Here is a 20716-nt window from a genome sequence, read left to right as displayed (position 1 = left end):
TAATCCTCAGTAACCCATAAACTCTCCCTAAACTCCCACATCTGACAAGAAAAGCATATCACTCTAATAAAGGCCATTTTTGCTTCTTTCAATCCATAGACCCAGAAAATAGCATTGTCTTATTCTTCTACAAACACTGTTCCAGGTTAAATGAATACTTATGGCTTATATTTTAAGTTTAATCAAGAGACATATCTCAATAAAACATATAATCAAGAAATAACCCACTCTGCAGATGTACTGTAAGGTCATGCTTAAAATATTCACTTACTTGTTCCTGTGCTCTGAATTCTCCCAGACAGGCTCCTCCAAGATTAGTTGTGAAGTTCACTGTTTGTTAATTTTCCCAGATGCACTCTGATGTCCAGTAATACATGAATTCAAACAGCAAAGGCAGTAACTGTGCAGGTTCACTGCTGTGTCAGTTAGCAATGTGGGTTTCTTTCTCTCTCTCTCTCTCTCCTGACCTCAGCATGTGCTTCCTTTGTCTGATCCTCTCCCTTTTGAAAGTGCTGTTGTTTTGACTTTTTTTTTCTCCAAAGTTCCAAAACAATGCAACAGCATATAAAACAGTAATTGCTGCTCCTGGAATTCGAGGAAATCACCTCCAACAGCTCAAATACCTCAAAAAAGGAACAGCTATTACAGCCAGAAATTTTTCCCATTCTCCATCTTGGATTACCCAGAATCCTTTTATTGTTGGGGATGTCAATGTCCATCACCATGATTGGTTTGGTAGCACCACTACTAACTGAGCTGGCCAAGTCCTGAAGGATGCAGTTGCCAAATTGGGCTTGTGACAAGTGATAAGAGAACCAACAAGAGGGAAAAACCTATTTGACCTCTCCAACCTACCTGTTGAAGATAAATCTGTCCATTATAGTGTTGGTAGGAGGCCTTGTTTCATATTTGAGGAAAACTGGCTAAGCATTTGTTGCCCATCCTTAATTGCTCTAAGACTGAGTGGATTACTAGACTATTTCAGAGGCAGTTAAGAATCGAACACACTGCTCTGGTCTGGAGTCAAATGTATGCCAAATCATATAAGATGCCATAAAGATATAGAAAGGCTGTTTCCTCATGTGGGGCAATTAGAGTGAGAGCTCATAGTCTTAGGATAAAGAGGACCAGATTTGAAAAGCGATGTGGAGAAATTACTTTTCTCAAAAGGTAGTGAGGTAGTATTCACTACCTCAGTATGATGGAAACTGGGAAATTAAGTAAATTTACAGAGGAGAAAGATTTTTAACTAGTAATGGGTTGAAGGGTTTTGGAGAGCAGGCAGGAAAGTGGATTTGAAGCTAATATTAGATCAGCCATCATCTTATCAAATGGTGGAGCAGCCTGGAGGGGCTGAATTGCCTACTCCTGCTCCTAGTTCTTATGTTCCTTTCCCAAAAGTGAACCAAATGGTTTCTTTGATAACCAATGGTAGTTTCATGCTACTATTGCTGAGACTACCTTTTCATTCCAGCTGTTTTTTAATTCACTGATTTTAAGTTCCACCAGCTGCATGGTGTATTTGAGATCACAACCCCAAAGTATTAGCCTGGCTATTTGGATTATTGGCGAAAGTGAGGACTGCAGATGTTGGAGATTAGAGTCGAGAGTGTGGTGCTGGAAAAGCACAGCAGGTCAGATAGCATCTGAGGAGCAGGATAGTCGATGTTTCGGGCAAAAGCCCTTCAACAGGAATGAGGCTAAGAGCCTCGGGGTGAAGAAATGTAGGGGTGGGGCTGGGGAAGGTAGCTGAGAGTACAATAGATGGATGGATGTGGGGGTAAAGGTGATAGGTCAGAGGGGAGGGTGGAGCTGATAGGTGGAAAGGAAGATGGAAAGGTAGGAATTAGGATAAGGGGGGAAAAAAAAGAGAGAGAAAGGGGGGAGTATGAGGAAACTGGTGAAATCCACATTAAGGCCATGGGGTTGTTGGGTCCAGAGGCAGAATATGAGGTGTTCTTTCTCCAGGCGTCAGGTGGTTAGGGAGTGGCGATAGAGGCGGCCAAGGACCTGCATGTCCTCAGCAGAGTGGGAGGGGGAGTTGAAGTGTTCAGTCACAGGGCGGTGGGGTTGGTTAGTGCGGATGTCCCAGAGATGTTCTCTGAAGCGCTCTGAGTAGGCATCCTGTCTCCCCAGTGTAGAGGAGACCACCTGTCCTTGTTGCAGTTGGAGGGGTGGGGTTTGGGGGCAGAGGTGCAGGAAGTGGAGGAGATGCACTGGAGGGCATCAACCATGTGGGAGGGGAATGAATCTCAGCGACCTCCCTCCTCTTCCCAGACTTCTGTCTCCATCAATAGTGACTGACTCAGCACTGACATTTTCTACAAACCCACTGACTCCCACAGCTACCTAGATTACCCATCCTCCCATAAAAATGCTATCCTTTATTCCCAATTCCTCCACATCAGCTCCCAGGAGGACCAGTTCCACCACAGAACACACCAGATGACCCCCTCCTTTTTAAAAAAAAAATCACAATTTTCCCTCCCAGCTTATTGGCTGAAGCTCTTGAATTCTGTTCCTAATCATTTCTCTCCCTTTCCTTCAAGTTTATGGCTAAATTGTTAAAAATCTACTTCTTTAACCAAGGTTTTGGTCACCTATCCTTTTATCCCCTTAGGTGGTTTGATGTTAAAATTTGATAATTGCTCTGAAGTGCCATAGTTTTACCATGTTGAAGATATACTATAAATGCAAGTCTTGGTTGTTGAAATATGCAACTGAGAAAATTATACAGTCAAAAAAACCAATCATATGTTCCTAGGGAATGCAGTACAGATAAGAGGGAAGATACAAACTTGTAGCTCCTGGTTATGTTTTTTAAAAAAGGTTTAGGGCTCACACGGAATAGGTGGTGAAGAACGAAGTCCTAGCCAGAAGGGGGGGGGGGGGGGGGGTGTGGAAAAAAAAACAAATAGGGTCAAAGTATTTCTTTTGGTTGTATGCATTATCACACATCTTAATCAAACACTAACCTCAGCATCTTTTCCAAGGGCTGCAATCTAGTCTGGTGTGTTGGGAATATGGCAATATTTACATAAATTGTAACAATCTTGTTTTATAATTCTATTGGGATATTTTAATCCCAACAGATACAAGTATTCTGCATTCAAATACAATTTTACCTCTCTAGAATACAAGGACTGCATTTGAGTCACTTTTTAAAACCTCAAAACATGATCAGAAGAATTTGGGAACTTTTACACATTTAAAGTAAAAATGTTGGCAGCTTCACTGAAGTCCTATTTAGTACTGAAAATTCCAGTGTTTACTATCCATATTACCAATGAGTGTCAATGGAAAAAGGAATGCAGCATGTTTAATTCATTTAACAATATTAAAATACAGTGAGGCAGTTGACAACAGGGATTTTTATTGATAAATCAAGAGACAGAACACGAGTTACATTTGTAAAGGGATTCGCTGCACTGCAATCTCGATTTAAAGTGTACATTGTGATAGAATATAACCAAGGGAAGAGTTGAAACACAATCACACTTTTAAAAAAAAAAATAGCCAAATTATCCACTGACCTAAAACCAGTTGAGGTCAATTGCAAAGGCTTGGCATTATGATGTGGAATACAATACAAGATGGAACATTGGGTAGAAGAAAAAAAAGTTTTTTAAAAAACAATAGAATATAAGATTTAAAATAAAATAAATATGGAATGCAAAGATCATTAAACCGGTGATTAAACATTAATGGTCATGACTTATGCAAGTGTGTAACTGATAATTAACAAATTGAAGGACCACACCCCCTCAAATTGGTTAACCTGCAGTTACAATTCACCATGTTTAATGCAATGTTTTATACTTTAATCTGGAATCCCTGTACAGCAGCACCATATTGTGATGTCAAAATCATGTTAATATTCTTCCCCTTCCTCCTCTCCTTCCCCTTCGACAGAGTCAACACCAACTTCCTCATAATCCTTCTCTAAGGCAGCCATATCCTCACGGGCTTCTGAGAACTCTCCTTCCTCCATACCCTCACCAACATACCAGTGAACAAAGGCACGCTTGGCATACATCAGGTCAAACTTGTGGTCCAGGCGAGCCCAAGCTTCAGCAACAGCTGTGGTGTTGCTCAACATACATACAGCCCGCTGAACCTTGGCCAAGTCACCTCCAGGAACCACAGTAGGAGGCTGGTAGTTAATACCAACCTTAAAACCAGTGGGACACCAATCCACAAACTGGATGGTACGTTTAGTTTTAATAGTAGCAATAGCAGCATTGACATCTTTTGGCACTACGTCACCCCGGTAAAGGAGACAGCAGGCCATGTACTTGCCATGGCGAGGGTCACATTTGACCATCTGGTTGGCTGGCTCAAAACATGCATTGGTTATCTCAGACACTGAAAGCTGCTCATGGTATGCCTTCTCAGCAGAGATAACTGGTGCATAAGTGGCCAAGGGGAAATGGATACGGGGATATGGCACCAAGTTGGTCTGGAACTCGGTCAGATCAACATTCAGGGCACCATCAAAGCGAAGGGAGGCAGTGATAGAGGACACTATCTGGCCTATTAATCGGTTCAGGTTGGTGTAAGTTGGCCGGTCAATATCTAAGTTTCTTCGGCAGATGTCATAGATGGCTTCGTTGTCAACCATGAAAGCACAATCAGAGTGCTCCAGGGTAGTGTGGGTTGTCAGGATGGAATTGTAAGGCTCCACCACTGCAGTGGACACCTGGGGAGCTGGGTAGATGGAGAATTCAAGCTTGGATTTCTTGCCATAGTCAACGGAGAGACGTTCCATCAGAAGAGATGTAAACCCAGAGCCAGTGCCACCACCAAAGCTGTGGAAGACCAGGAAACCTTGCAGACCTGTGCATTGGTCAGCCTGCAGAAAACAAATGCAAATTTCTGTTACCTGGTATTTAAATGACTAGTTGCAACATCTACATTCCACATTTTGGTCTCTGTCTGGGACAGAGATCGCACTCACCAGTTTACGGACTCTGTCTAGAACCAAGTCAATGATCTCCTTGCCAATTGTGTAGTGACCACGGGCATAGTTATTGGCTGCATCTTCCTTCCCAGTGATCAGCTGCTCAGGGTGGAACAGCTGGCGGTATGTACCAGTACGAACCTCATCTAGGATGGGGAGACAAAATTCAGCAATTTATTAACACATGCAATCGTGGGATGAAATCAGGCTCAAGCATAACTAGAGAAGAGAAGAGATCTGAAGGCAACTGTCACCCATGCTATCACCTACCTATTACAGTTGGCTCCAAGTCCACAAACACAGCTCGTGGAACATGTTTGCCTGCTCCAGTCTCACTGAAGAACGTGTTGAAGGAATCATCTCCACCTCCGATGGTCTTGTCACTGGGCATCTGCCCATCAGGCTGGATGCCGTGTTCCAAGCAGTAAAGCTCCCAACAGGCATTTCCAATCTGGACTCCAGCCTGGCCAACATGGATACTGATGCACTCACGCTGCAAACAAACAAAGTTGTGATCAACTACTTTGACATCTCATCTGAAAACTCATTCCATCCAAGTTTATTCTTACATTCGTGCTTATCTTAAGCATTAGCTTTAGGAGAAGTCAACTGCTCTCCAATGTGCAGGCAAACCCATGCTCCATCTGATGATTGCCTCAGACCTCTTACTGAACAAAGTGACAGTCATGAATCATGTAGAGGGGCAACTACATAGCAATGTGGAGTAGCTGTAAGGTGTATGTTGTTTGTGAAGTAACTGTACATGACTGGATTCACTGTAGGCCACTGTATTGGAAAGTGATTGAGGCAGTATTATCATTGTAGTCATGTGCATCAGATGTGTTGGAATTGCCATTAAACCCTATCAGTACATCTGGTCAATCTCTGTGCATGTGGTGAAAGGTATCATATATCTGACAGGAGTGCAACTCATGCTTGAGGGGCATGAAAAAGACAGGCAGACAACTCAAGAGAAGTCAAGCAAGGACAAAAATAGGGCTGAATTTAGTAATTCAGGTTTGCAGGTGATATGCAAACCAAACATCACCCAGCCTTTCAGCAAGTTGTATATACTCAATCTTCAAAATTGCATCAAATGTTTCTAGCAGTATGAATGGTGATAAAATTAGATTACTTTCCAAATACATTGTATTTTACCATCTTAACATTAATTTCTTTCAGCAATGGTTGACATTTCACAAAACAATTCAATATTATTTTAAAATCCAGTGACTCTGCCCGCTATATTAAAGGGGATAATTGATTAACATTTTCCAAAAAAATTAGAGCACAATTCATGTTTTTTACAACACATTTGGAGGTGCTAGTTGAAAAAGCTTTCAGTCCCATCTGTGAAGTGTAGTTAGAATGGGATTGCTGTATAAATCAAAAGGCTGTTTTTTGAGAGACAACAGCATGTATTAAGGAGAATCAGATTCCCTACAATAGAGAGGCCATTTAGCCCATCGAGTCTGCACCGACTCTCCGAAAATCATCCCATTCAGATCCTTCCCCCTCTCTGTCGCCATGGGAAATGCAGGGCTAATCTACCTAGCCTACACATCCCTGAACATTATGGGATGTTTAGTATGGCTATTCCACCTAACCTGCACATTTTTGGACTGGAGGAGGAAACCCACACAACCGGGGAAAATGTGAACTCCACGGGCAGTCGCCAGAGGCTGGAATCGAAACTGGGTCTGGCCTGGAAAAAAAAAGGCACATCCGTGCAATTCTTGTGTTTAAGCATTGCAATATTCATAAGCTAGTCAGTCACTGGTTCGGATGCTGAATTTGGGTGGGGTTAAACTGCATTGCAGATCGTCTCCAACTACTGCCAACTCTCTCCCCCCAACCAGACGCTAAACAAACAGATTGCAATCTCTTCTCCCCCGCCGCCATTTTTAGAAATTTTAACCCAGGAATTTATACTGACTCCATTGTCTGTATTTTGAATCTTAACGCCACAGATTTTGCAAAGCTGTCCATTTCACGATGACCTCGTGTTGACGTTGGCTTTGTGTCCCACGCATTACCGTCACTGACGTATGCTGTTACTATAGACAGGCAGGAGGCTGGAAGAACACAGCAAGACAGGCAGCACCAGGAGGTAAAAAGTCGACGTTTCGGGTGTAACCCTTCTTCATGCTGCTACTGGGCAGCCCCTTTCATCATTTCATCAGGGAATGGCTATGAAAGCCTTCAACTTACAGCTATGGTCGACAAGCCATTGAATAAGAAAATGTGGAAACGTCAGTGTCCCGACAAAACAAAGCAAAGCAATCTGAAGGAGAGGACTTGTCAAATTCAGCTCACGCCCTCTGCACATTGCTTACAGTCGCTGCCCATTATGTTCCAACATTAATTTCACGTTTCAACTATTATTTTTCCCACCTAGTGCATTAGGTATGCAACGATTAGTTGCGAAAAGCTCATAAAAACGTTCTTAATAAGTTATGTTAATTCGAGTGATTCTTTCCTAGAAAGGGTTACTTGCAGAAGTCAATCGAAGAGTGGTTTTATACCATGCCTTTAAGGTTTTAAATATGAAATTGATTGTTATTGACGGAAGATTTCACGTGAATAGCGTACATATATACTCTTTGATAGTAATATATATTCCCCATTGTATTTAAGTTATTCAGACAACGTAGGTTTTTTTTGCGTTATATTTGCAACACAGACAGATCATTTGGCTCGGTGTTTATGCTCCACACAAGCCACCTCCCTCCCTAGCAGGATTTCTTCTGTTCCTTTCTCGCCTCGTACGTATTTAGCTATCCCATAATATTTATTTATGTTCGACAGATAATTGCGTAGTGGAATTCAGAAATTAAGTCAAACAAGTGTACTTAAAAAAAACTAAGATGCCTAAAAACGAAGACACAAGTCTTACAATAAAAAAGCTTCAATGTGTAGCTTGCTGGGGAGAAAGAAAACTCTTTTTGTATTAAACAGCATCTTACCATGATGCCTGGTCCTTGGTAGTAGACAAAACAAATGGAATAAAGAGAAGGCTTGAGCGACTTCTTCCTACAGCGCGACTTTTACGGGTCGTCGTAAGAAAAAACCTACAATTCAGATGGGAGAGACATGTTCTTATAGTTGGGCCAGACTGTGGAGCCTGGGCAGTGGTGCCATTCTCATTGGAGGAGGTCAGTTTGAGTGACGAGGAACCATCACAATGCCGACGCTCTGATAGGAGGAGACATGCGCCGTTAACTGCTTCGGGCGTTCTGATTGGACAGACGCTCCTGGCCAAACTAATCGACTTGACCACGGGTGGTTTGGAACAAAGGCTGACATTTGATAAAACAGCGTAGAACAGGCAGACGAAATAATAAGATTCCGGTTTTTGGAGCAGAAAACACCTCAGCAATTATTCAAACCACTTCTTCTGAAATAACAAAATAGCCTTGCCTTATAAAGAGAAATTCAATGGAAATATTCTTTCACTGATAACATCATACTGGAGTACATTGTTCATTTGATGAAGGAAATTATTAAATATCTTATAAATGCCAATTTACAAATAAACAATTTGCTGATTATTCTGTTTAAAACGTTTCTCATAATTAACGAAGCCACGTTTTCATCTATTTCACAAAAGGAATTTTCCGCTCCCAATGAATTCTTTTACACAACATAACCCACGTTCAATCACAGCCGAATTACACGACTAGATCCTGAATGTAAAAAGTGGTATTTTATTTACCGGTAACATTAATATAATAATTTGTGAGATTTGCTACATTGGCTGTTTGTAACGATGTGAGACTGAATTGCTGTTTCTCTCAATGTAACAGAAAGTGTTCTACATGTTGCAATTCGTCCAGCGCGCTCTTATGTTAACGGAGACTTCTCAATTCCAAATTGTCACACCCGACAATCTTCGCAGCAAATATTGTCATCCATTGGGTTGGGTGGGGAGAGGTGACAAAATAAAACGGATTCCTTAGTATAGTAACTTTGTCTCTTATTGCTATTGTTTCGTGGAACGAAACAGGCTGTGGAATGGGACAGGGTGGGGCGGGGATTTTTCAGTCTTTTGTGCTGGACGCACGTCAATACAGAGTAACTATTTTCAATGGAAGCGACTTCAGAGAAACAGTCCAATTTTGATTTTGTCGAATTATATATAAAAAAACAAACTTTAGTACAATTTCCCATTACCCCGGCACAATTGTTATTTTTATTCTATTCTATTTCAGGCGATATTGACTGTCCGAAGTAAGATATTTCAGCGAAGAGACAAAATAACTCATCGACACCGGATATGCGGACGTAGTTTTAGGGCATAAAGCTGATTACAAGCTTCAATCATGTCTATCAGCTGATGGAAGGAGTGTATGAATCGAGATGGAGGGGTCCAGACTCGACGGTATTGTATTGTAAACGTCTCCAGAGAAGGTAGATGGGTTTGTTAATTCTATCTGAATATAGAAATGTGCCTGTCTTTATATGGCAGTCTAACTTCCCCGAGTTATATTGTACGGGCAAACGGCCATATCTGGATATTTTCTAAAAGTGGGAACAATTATTCTTCGCCCCCATTAGCAATTATGCATCACCCGTATACAATGTGACTCACACTGCAGCTATCGTGTTCTATATGATTCATACTGCGGTGACTGCTTTCTCCCTTTATTCCCCCCTCTTCTCAGATGAGAGCTCCAAGCAGTCACAATGAGCGATTGGCTACCTCACTCAAGAACCATTCTTCACACGGTTCATCCAGAAGGTCATTTTTCGCTTGTCATAGTTAGGACAGTAAAGGTACAACTGTGCTGTCTCGCCATTCACATCTTAACCTACAGGAAGAGTTGCTACAAAGCATTATGTAGAGCCACACAGAATAAGAGAGCACAGAAACAAGTCATTCTCCCTAACCAGTCTGTGCTGACTTACTTGGAATACTGCGTGCATTTCTGGTTCAGAAAAGATTTACAAGGATGTCGCCAGGGTTGGAGGATTTGAGCTACAGGAATAGGCTGGGGCTGTTTACCCTGGAGCATCGGAAGCTGAGGGCTGACCTTATCAAGGTTTATAAAACCAAGAGGGGCATGGATAGGATAAATAGACAAAATCTCCTCCCGGGGTGGAAGAGTCCAGAACTAGAGGGCATAGGTTTAGGGTGAGGGGGGAAAGATTTAAAGGGACCTAAGGGGCAACTTTTTCACGCAGAGGGTGGTACGTGTATGGAATGAGCTGCCAGAGGAAGTGGTGAAGGCTGATACAATTACAACATTTAAAAGGCATCTGGATGGGTATACAAATAGGAAGGCTTTAGAGGGATATGGGCGGGGTGCTGGAAAATGGGACTAGATTAGGTTTGGATATCTGGTCGGCATGGACAAGTGTACCAAAAGGTCTGTTTCTGTGCTGTACATCTCTATGACTCAATGACACTATGACATGTGACACGGGAGCCTTTTCCCATCCTTCCCAAATTAATTCCATTAAAAAATCCTCTACTCCCTCTGCCTCAGATTCCCATCCAGGTTCAACCTGAATTAATCTATACTATTTCCCTGCAGCCACTTCCTGGTCATGAATTCCACATTTTCACCATTCTTTCAGAAGTTTATTCTGAATTCCCTATTGGATTTAGAACATAGAACATTACAGTGCAGTACAGGCCCTTCGGCCCTCAATGTTGCGCCGACCTGTGGAATTAATCTGATGCCTATCTAACCTACACCGTTCCATGATTATCCATATGTATGTCCAATGCCCATTTAAATATCCTTAACGTCGGTGAGTCTACTACTGTTGCAGGTAGGTCGTTCCATGCCTCTATTACTGTCTGAGTGAAGAAACTACCCCTGATATCTGTCCTAAATCTATCACCCCTCAATTTAAAGCTATGTCCCCTCATGTTAGCCTTCACCATCTGAGGAAAAAGGCTCTCACTGTCCACTCTATTTAACCCTCTGACTATCTTATACGTCTCAATTAAGTCACCTCTCAATCTTCTTCTTTCCAACAAAAACAGCCTCAGTTCCCTCAGCCTTTCCTCGTAAGACCTTCCTTCCACACCAGGCAACATCCTAGTAAATCACCTTTGAACCCTCTCCAAAGCTTCCACAAACTTTCTATAATGCGGTGACCAGAACTGCACGCAATACTCCAGGTGCGGCCTTACCAGTGTCTTGTACAGCTGAAGCATTACCTCATAACTTCAAAACTCAATCCTCCTACCAATAAATGCCAACACACCATATGCCTCCTTAACAACCCTATCAACCTGGGTGGCAACTTTCAGGGGTTTATGCGCCTGGACACTGAGATCTCTCTGTTCATCTACACTGCCAAGAATTTTACCATTAGCCAGTATTCTGCATTCCTGTTATTTATTCCACTGTGAACTACCTCACACTTTTCTGCATTAAACTCCATTTGCCACTTCTCAGCCCAGCTCTGCATCTTATCTATGTCCCTCTGTAACCCACAACATCCTTCGGCACTATCCACAACTCTGCCTACCTTAATGTCATCTGCAAATTTACTAACCCATCCATCTACACCCACTTCCAGATAATTTATAAAAACAACAAACAGCAGTGGCCCCAAAACAGATCCTTGCAGCACACAACTTGTAACTGAGCTCCAGGATGAACATTTCCCATCAACCACCATCCTCTGTCTTCTTTCAGTTAGCCAATTTCTGATCCAATTTGCTAAATCACCTTTAATCCTGAAATTCCATATTTTGTGCAATACCCTACCGTGTGGAACCTTATCAAAAGCCTTACTGAAGTCCAAGTAAACCACATCAGCCGCTTTACCTTCATCCAGCTGTTTTGTCACCTTCTCGAAGAACTCAATAAGGCTAGTGAGGCACGACCGACCCTTCACAAAACTGTGTTGACTATCTCAAATTGAATTATTCCTTTCCAGATGATTATAAATCCGATCTCTTATAACCTTTTCCAACACCTTACCCACAACTAAAGTAAGGCTCACTGCGCTATAATTAGCAGGTTGTCTCGACTCCCCTTCTTAAACAAGGGAACAACATTTGCTATCCTCCAGTCTTCTGGCACAACTCCCGTCGACAATGGTGACATAAAGATCAAAGCCCAAGGCTCTGCAATCTCCTCCCTGGCTTCCCAGAGAATCCGAGGATAAATCCCGTCTGGCCCAGGGATCTTATCTATTTTCAGATCTTCCAAAATTGCTGAAACCTTGTCGTTATCAATCTCAATCCCATCTAATCTAGTAGCCTGTATCTCCGTATTCTCACTAACATTGCCTTTTTCCAATGTGAATACTGAAGAAAAGTATTCATTCAGTGCTTCCCCTACATACTCAGATTCCACACAACTTCCCACTACTATCTTTGATTGGCCCTAATCTTACTCTAGTCATTCTTTTATTCCTGATATACCTATAGAAGGCCTAAGGGTTTTCCTTGATCCTATCTACCAACAACTTCTCATGTCCCCTCCTGGCTCTTCTCAGCCCTCTCTTTAGATCTTTTCTGGCTAACTAATAACTCTCAAGCCTCTTAACTGAGCCTTCACACCTCATCCTTACATAAGCCTCCTTCTTTCTCTTGACAAGAGCTTCGACTTCTTTAGTAAACTATGGCTCCCTCTCTCGACAACTACGTCCCTACCTGATAGGTACATACTTATCAAGGACCCGCAGTAGCTGTTCCTTGAATAAGCTTCACATTTCAAGAGTGTCCATCCTATGCAGTTTCCTTCCCCATCCTATGCATCCTAAATCTTGCCTAATTGCATCATAATTGCCTTTCCCCCAGTTATACCACTTTCCCTGCAGTATATACCTATCCCTGCCCATTGCTATTGTAAACATAACTGAATTGTGGGCACTATTGCCAAAGTGCTCACCTACCTCCAAATCTAACACCTGGCTGGGTTCATTCCCCAGACCCAAATCCATTATGGCCATCGCCCCTTGTTGGCCTGTCTACATACTGTGTCAGAAAACCCTCCTGCACACATTGAACAAAAACTGATCCATCTAAACTACTTGAACTATAGTATTCCCAGTCAATGTTGGGGAAGTTAAAGACCCCATAACAGTTACCCTGTTACTCTCGCTGTTATCGAGAATCATCTTTGCTATCTTTCCTCTACATCCCTGGAACAATTCGGAGGCCTATGGAAAACTCCCAACCGGGTGACATCTCCTTTCCTGTTTCTAACCTCAGCCCAAACTACCTGCTGCTGTAATACTATCTTTGATTAACAATACCACCCCCAACCTTTTACCATCTTCTCTGTTCTTATTGAAACATCTAAATCCCTTGGGGACCGTCATATTGATAACCTTATACTCTTCCCCACAAGAGGAAACATTCCTTCCATATCTATTAAAAAGAACTTCACCATTTCAAAGACTACTTCATTTGCTCACCCCTCAACCATTTTCAAGAGAAAACAGATCCAGCTTGTTCATCCTTTCCTGATAGGTATAGCCTCACGTTTCTGGTATCATGATTATCACATGTAGAGTGGGAAACATAGTTGATTTCACCGTACCTAACTCTTGGTCCTGAAGTCAATTTTAGCACTTGTACCTCCAAGATCAGCTAATTCACTACAAGTAGCTTCATTTCAACAAATGTCAGGTGTGTCAGATTCAATCCATAATTTGGTTTGACTGAATCTTCTAGATAAATACTCCAAGTATGTCATGCTGGAATAATAATCTAATGAAGGGGAAACATTTGGTGTACAATGATACCTTTTCAATATAGGTTTAAAACAATATAGAGAACAATACTTATTCGGGTGAATTATGAGACTATGGTAGGTCGCGAGCAAGTACTGAGGAACAAAGAGACCTTGGTGCAGGAGTCCATAGATCCCTGAAGGTGTTAGCACAGGTGGACATGGTGGTGAAGATGTGGATGAGATGCTTGCCTTCATTAGCCAGGGTATGGAATATAGGAGCGAGGAAGTCTTGTTACAACCTTATAAAGCATTAGTTAGCCTACAGATGGAATACCATATGCAGTTCTGGTCGCCACATCCAAAGACATCATTGCACTGGAGAGGATATAGAGGTGATTCACCAGGATGTTACCTGGGATGGAAAGTCTCAGTTATGAGGAGAGACTGGATAGACTGGGCTTGTTTTACCTGGAAAACAGAGGAGGCTGAGGGGGCTGATTGAGGAAAACAAAATTGAGAGGCTTGGACAGGGTAGATCGCGAGAATCTTTTCCCCATGGCAGATATGTCTAAGACCAAAAGACGTACATTTAAGGTGAGGAGTAAATGTTTAGAGGGGATCTGAGGAAAATGGTTTCACCTAGAGAGTGATAGAAATATGGAACGTGCTGCTTGAGAGGGTGCTGGAGGCAGGTACTCTCACAATATTTAAGCAGCAGCTGGACAAGCACTTAAAATGCCAGGGCATAGTAGGTGATAGACCAACTGCAGGGAAGTGGGATTAGCTTAGTTTGGTATTTGTTGGTCAGCATAGACATGGTGGGCCAAAGGGCCTGTTTCTATGCTACATGAATCTATGGTGGCTGAAGACACGGTCGATAGTGGTGGTGTTAAAGGAAGTGGAGATTTGGTGGAACATGGAATTCTTATAGGGCTGGAGTAGAGTACAGAGATATGGTGGAATGAGGCTATGGAAGAGATGAATAGATTTGAATATAAGAATGACCATTTTAAAAGTTGAGATTTTAGTGAACCGGGGACCAACGTAGAATAACATACATACAATCCAGATCAGAACATACAACCTGTTTTCTGATCCCTGAAATCAGATTATACTTCACCCCTAGGCATCCAAACTCTGTTGCCCATTTCATAATTGGGGCGACACAGTGGCTCAGTGGTTATAACTGCTGTCTCACAGCACCAGGGTCCCAGGTTCGATTCCAACCTCGGGTGACTGTCTGTGTGGAGTTTACACGTTCTCCCTGTATCTGCGTGGGTTGCCTCTGGATGCTCCGGTTTCCTCCCACAGTCCAAAGATGTGCTAAAAATTACCCATAGTCTTAGGTTCATGAGTCAGAGGGAATGGGTCTGGGTGGGTTAGTCTTTGGAGGGTCAGCGTGGACTTGTTGGGCCGAAGGGCTTGTTTCCACACTGTCGGGAATCTAATCTAATGTATGTCAAGTTCCATTCATTTGTCACCCCATGTTTGCTGTTCCTTGTGCTATTCTAGATGGTGACTGTTGATATGTGGTTCAGTGGTAGGTTAAATCACAGGCAGGTCTGATGATATGCTAATCTGATACCTATGTGTACTCTCCAGCAAAAATCACTGAAGAAAGCTGAAAGTATGATTATACTCTGTAGTTTGGAGACACTGAAGTATCCCTCTTACTCACCAGACAATTCAGAAGGACCTTTCTGGTTTAATTTTCTGGCTGCATTGAATGCTGTATTTATCCACTTGCCTACTGGCAGAACCACAGCCATCTTCAAAGGTACACATGTTAATCCAGAGATCTGTCTACCGGTGCCATTGATTCTGCCTGAGACACCGATCATTGGTTGTTGATCCTGAGTTTATTAAATTGACAGATAGATAATTAGAAGTGTGAATCATGTTGGGGCCAATTTTTGGCTTGTCAATAACTTTTGATGAATAGTAGAAAGAACATTTTTGTAATAACATATTTCTGCTACAATGAAACAAAAGGGCAAGCAATTAAATTATTTTCACAGTTCTTTTGTTCACTGGTTCAAGAGCATGTCAGACTTGCCACTGTCAGTAATCCCAACACAGCCTGCCTCTCCCAGATTGCATGTTGAAAAACTAATTAGAATGGACAGTCAATTTTTCAATCCTGTTGCTAGGAGATGAATAGCTCTGTTACCATAGAGACTGTCTTGGCACCCTGGTGGGTTGTAAGCCTCTTTTATCACATTGGAGCTTGTGACTGCTGTCACAACCATAAAACTGCAATAGCATTTGCAATTCACTTTTTAGAATATTGCAGCCACTTCCACAATTCAATTCCCCTATATAATTGTGCAGTGTCTTCCAGCTTTCAGAGAGAATTGAAAGAAAAAAAAACCTTGGCATCTGATTGAGTTAGCTTAATTTATAAGAAACAAAAAAGAATTTGCATTTCATAATCTTCCAAACACTTTACAGCCAATGCAGCACTCGAGTTCTCTTCATTGTACTGTAGAAAACGCAGTGATCAGTTTACATACACCACTCAATGTGATGATGACTGGATAACATTGTTTTTGGTGATATTGGTTGAGCGATAAACATTAGTGAGGGCGCCAGGGGATTTGCCCTGCTGTTCTTTGAATAGTGATCTTGGGATCTTTATATCCACCTTGGAGGTCAGGTGAGGTCTCAGTTTAATGGCTCGTCTAAAAGATGGTGTTTCTGTAAAGACAGCATTGCTCTGCGTGGGTCACCATAAATTTGGCTTCAAGGCTTTGGAATCGGACTTGAATCTTTGATCTTCAGACTCAATGCCAAAAGTGATGTTGGCTGTGACTCAGCAGGTAGTAGTCTCACTGCAGTTTGCATCTACTGCACTCATATGAATAATATGCCTGAGAGTAATTTCTCACATTTATGGAAACCTACTAGCTTGTGGAGTTGTCTTCAAGTAGACACTCCAGTTCGAAGATAATGTGGCTGGAGGCTAGTGGAGGGAGTTGGGTGTTGCTGAAATAATAGAACCCCTACGGCAACGAAAGAGACCATTCAGCCCATCAAGTCTGCACCTTTCCTCCAAGTGCGTCCCATTCAGACCTAGCCCTGACCCTATCCCCATAACTCCACATTTCCCATGGCTACCTGGACATTATTGGGTAATTTAGCATAGCCAGTCCACCTGCCTTACACATTTGGACTGCAGGGGGAAACCGCACAAGCACAGGCAGAATGTGTAAGCTCCACACTGTTGCCCAAGGCTGGAATTGAAGCCAGGTCCCCAGCACTGTGAGGCTACAGTGCTAACCACTGAGCGACCATAACGAAATCAATGAGATGAAAACTGAACAAGCTCTATGTCATGTTACTGCCCGAAAAGATAGTGAAGTTTATGCCAAGGTTGATAAACAGATAACAACATCACAAAAAAACTGGAGCCAAATTAAATAAACACCTTTTCCTTTCAAAGATACTTTATTCATAAAATTTGTAAAGGTGATTTACCTGACATATTAAATTTGACATGACAGTGTCAATGTCAAATTTCTTCAAGAAATTCCAATTAGTTCAATTTTCTTCAAGGCAGTGTGTAATACTCTGAAATGTTCACTCCATTTACAATTAAAGGATATTTATGATATACATTTCATAGACAAAGTCTTTTCCCTGGGGTCGGGGAGTCCAGAACTAGAGGGCATAGCTTTAGGGTGAGAGGGGAAAGACATAAAAGAGACCTAAGGGGCAACTTTTTCACGCAGAGGGTAGTACGTGTATGGAATGAGCTGCCAGAGGATGTGGTGGAGGCTGGTACAATTGCAACATTTAAGAGGCATTTGGATGGGTATATGAATAGGAAGGGTTTGGAGGGATATAGGCCGGGTGCTGTCAGGTGGGACTAGATTGGGTTGGGATATCTGGTCGGCATGGACAGGTTGGACCGAAGGATCTGTTTCCGTGCTGTACATCTCTATGACTCTATCTTTTGGAGGGAATAGAACAGAACCCAATTGCAGGAAACCACATGAACTGATAGAATCAGGCTCTGTTGTGAAGCCTAAAAGCTGCAAATTGAGATTTGACTGACGCAGCAGTGAGTGAATATAATAGATAGGAACCAAGTGTGCTATGGATTAACAGAACAGTAAAAACATCTTTTACATTTTTGTTTCTTAAACATGAATACAAGGACTTGGGAAAACATCAAGGAAGAGACAATCAAAAGCAGTAACTATATATGGGTTTAATCAGGAGTAAATCGGGACACCTTTTTTTAAATCTATAAACCTTGAAGAAACTCCGGGCGGTACGGTGGCTCAGTGGTTAGCACTGCTGCCTCACAGCGCCAGGGACCCGGGTCCGATCCCAGCCTCAGGCGACTCTCTGTGTGGTGTTTGCACGTTCTCTCTGTGTCTGTGTGGGTTTCCTCCGGGTGCTCCGGTTTTCTCCCACAGTCCAAAGATGTGCAGGTTTGGTGAATTGGCCATGCTAAATTGCCCATAGTGTTAGGTGCATCATTCAGAGGGAAATGGGTCTCTTCAGTGGGTTGGTTGTTCGGCCAAAGGGCCTGTTTCCACACTGTAGGGAATCTAATCCAACGGGGTGGCACTGTGGCTCAGTGGTTAGCACTGCTGCCTCACAGTGCCAGGGACCTGGGTTCAATTCCAGCCTTGGTGACTGTCTATGTGGAGTTTGCACGTTCTCACTGTGTCTGCGTGGGTTTCCTCCGGGTGCTCTGGTTTCCTCCCACAGTCCAAAGATATGCAGGTTTGGTGAATTGGCCATGCTAAATTGCCCATAGTGTTAGAGGTAAATGTAGGGGAATGTGTCTGGGTGAGTTGCTCTTCGGAAGGTCAGCATGAACTTGTTGGACCAAAGGGCCTGTTTCCACACTGTAGGGAATCTAATCTAATTGATGGGAGGGTGATTAAAAAGGTCGACATATGCAAAGATTACCTTTACTCCTAGATCCTGGCATCCATTCCAAACAAAAATCAATTGCCTTAAAATCCTTCACTTCCAGTTTTCTACCCTCTTCTCTCAAAGATACTGACTTGTGTTGGGGTATAGCTTCACCTGTGCTCACTGCCTTTGGTACCTAATTAAGATGGGTCCCAACTTTTCATTCATAAATGAGCTGCAGCACTGAGCATCAGAGGGTACCAGAAGGAACTTCACAGCTGAGCCCATTTCTCTCCTCAGCTAACATCTGTACATGTATATGTTTCACCAGGAATTTTGATTGATTTCTTTCCTTCTCTGGTCAAGGGTGCTGTAATCATCTGCAGCATCCAAAACTTCCCCTCTGGCAAGAGAGCTAATTCAGCACCAACTGGGATCAGACCAGTTCTTCCTAGTCTAGTATTGACTAATAAAATTATGACATCGGGGAAACATAATATTCATTTTAAGAAAAGAAAAACGACAAAAATATATGGTTTCCAGGTAGATTTTTAATCTTAAATGAATGCCGCATCAGCAAAGGCTGTCACATTTTTGCAAACAAAATTGAAGTTCAAAAAATCAATGCTTGAATGTGGTCGGGGTTACGGTGATGTGATTATCAGTGACAGCCCTGCCATTGATTTCACATGGATCTGCTGAGGAACAAAAGATGTTCGCTCCTTAAAATGCTGACTCCACAGAATTGTTTTACCTGCCAACCAAACATCAGCCATTTCAGTCTCTTGCATAACTAAAACATTCATACCTCCCATCCTGAAAAATAGGCATATTATATCCCCGAACTATTCATGAAAAAAATAGTAGTTGTAAGTTCAATATGGTGGTGTATTATCGCAGGACTGTTTTGTGCAGTGCCTGCAAATGTTCCGTAAACTGCACTGGCTTTTTCAACCCAGAGGCCCTGTGTTTCATTTGTGTCATTTGCAAAGCAATTGTGTGTGATTGTAATGTCCCATAAAATGTTAAGATTATTAAATAAGTGGATGTGCATTATGGTCAGTCACAGATTATTCAGTTATCATAGAATTAAAATCTAAACCAAATAAATCAACTCTACCAAAGACTCTTATTGTCTTGTGCGCACTCAGATTCCTGTTTTTAACAATTAATCAAATCTGATCATGTATCCGCAGATGTCAGTCTCAGTTCAGTTAGCACCAGTTGTCTTATAGAAGTCCTCCTCAGGATATTATTGTTTTTATACTGCTGGGGAAGGGACCGGCAGAGATAGAAGTGGAATGTACTAAGACAACATTAAATAGTAGAGAAATAAAGCTGGGCGATTATTCTGGTCAATTACTTTCAGGGAAATGGGAATGTTTGTGTAGAATCTATACTGCAGTAGACTTCACATCAGGAAGACAAAAGGCCAGGGTGATTCTTAGAGGAATGAAAACCCTCTACCGTCATAGTGATTTTTTTACAGGTAGGTGAACCCGTGCCTTCTCCCTTGTACTCGTAATTTTAAGATTCCATCTAGTAAAGAAAATGATCAAAGATTACAACTCTTTTTAACAGTTTATTGTAACATCAACAAATTTACAAAGATCAGTGTTCCTTAAGCTAGGTAAGTATTTTACATATTTTAATAATCTCATTCCCTGGGTTCATGAAGAGTCCATGAATTTATCAGCTTTGCTTTAATCAAAATGTTTTTTGGGATTAACATTTCCAGGAAATTTGGGACACACGGTCGTTTATAGCTCATTAGCCTAGAAGTATTATTTACATTTCTATAGCAGTTCACAGCAATCTGATGGTTGAGACAATATTTTTAAGTATTGGATCAATGCGTATCATTGTGTGCCATAATTGCCTCTGCTATCTATTGATTAGCATCCTAGGTTTTTATAGTTTTGACCTTCCTTGGAAAACTGGCAGAGTTTAGCCAGTTCCTATTCCTGAAAATTGTCCATTACAGAAAGCCATTTTTGCACTCCCTTCTTTGCCTTTCAAATATTGACTTCTTTTGAGTTGAATGCTTTCTTGCTGAAGGACTGGCTATAGTTTCCTCAGTCACACCAGCCAAGGACTGGCATTAACAACACTAGGGTCTAGATTAGAATGGTGCGGTAAAAGCACAGCAGGTCAGGCAGCATCCGAGGAGCAGGAGAATCAACATTTTGGGCAAAAGCCCTTCATCAAGAATGAGGCTGGGAGCCTTGGGGGTGGA

General features: G+C 42.1%; 1 protein-coding gene and 1 long non-coding RNA gene across 3 annotated transcripts in view; one reads left to right on the top strand and one right to left on the bottom strand.

Annotated features, from left to right (window-relative positions):
* Nucleotides 1-3356: 3356 nt before the first annotated feature.
* Nucleotides 3357-8030, bottom strand: LOC122543307 (tubulin alpha-1A chain). The gene is made up of 4 exons (XM_043681821.1): nt 7927-8030; nt 5231-5453; nt 4958-5106; nt 3357-4852 (listed from the first exon to the last, which is right to left on the bottom strand). The coding sequence occupies exons 1-4, from the start codon at nt 7927-7929 to the stop codon at nt 3872-3874; spliced, it is 1356 nt and encodes a 451-aa protein (XP_043537756.1). The 5' UTR covers nt 7930-8030; the 3' UTR covers nt 3357-3871.
* Nucleotides 6270-20716, top strand: part of LOC122543309 — a 24129-nt gene continuing 9682 nt past the window's right edge. The window contains exons 1-2 of one of the 2 annotated variants that reach the window (XR_006309994.1): nt 6270-7070; nt 9172-9370. This is a non-coding gene — a long non-coding RNA (uncharacterized LOC122543309). Of the gene's footprint in view, nt 7071-8680; nt 9035-9171; nt 9371-20716 lie in introns of those variants that run through there. The other variant, XR_006309993.1, reaches the window with a different exon arrangement.

The sequence above is a fragment of the Chiloscyllium plagiosum genome, chromosome 43, assembly GCF_004010195.1.
Source record: "Chiloscyllium plagiosum isolate BGI_BamShark_2017 chromosome 43, ASM401019v2, whole genome shotgun sequence".
NCBI classification, from domain to species: Eukaryota; Metazoa; Chordata; class Chondrichthyes; order Orectolobiformes; family Hemiscylliidae; genus Chiloscyllium; species Chiloscyllium plagiosum.
This window is presented reverse-complemented; position numbering and strand designations above follow the sequence as displayed.

Excerpts from the sequence above, each read along its gene's own strand:
- LOC122543307 (XM_043681821.1), bottom strand. Across the intron at positions 5,107-5,230 it reads CTTGGAGCCAACTGTAATAG|ATGAGGTTCGTACTGGTACA; the intron begins GTAGGTGATAGC and ends TCCCCATCCTAG. Across the intron at positions 4,853-4,957 it reads TAGACAGAGTCCGTAAACTG|GCTGACCAATGCACAGGTCT; the intron begins GTGAGTGCGATC and ends TGTTTTCTGCAG.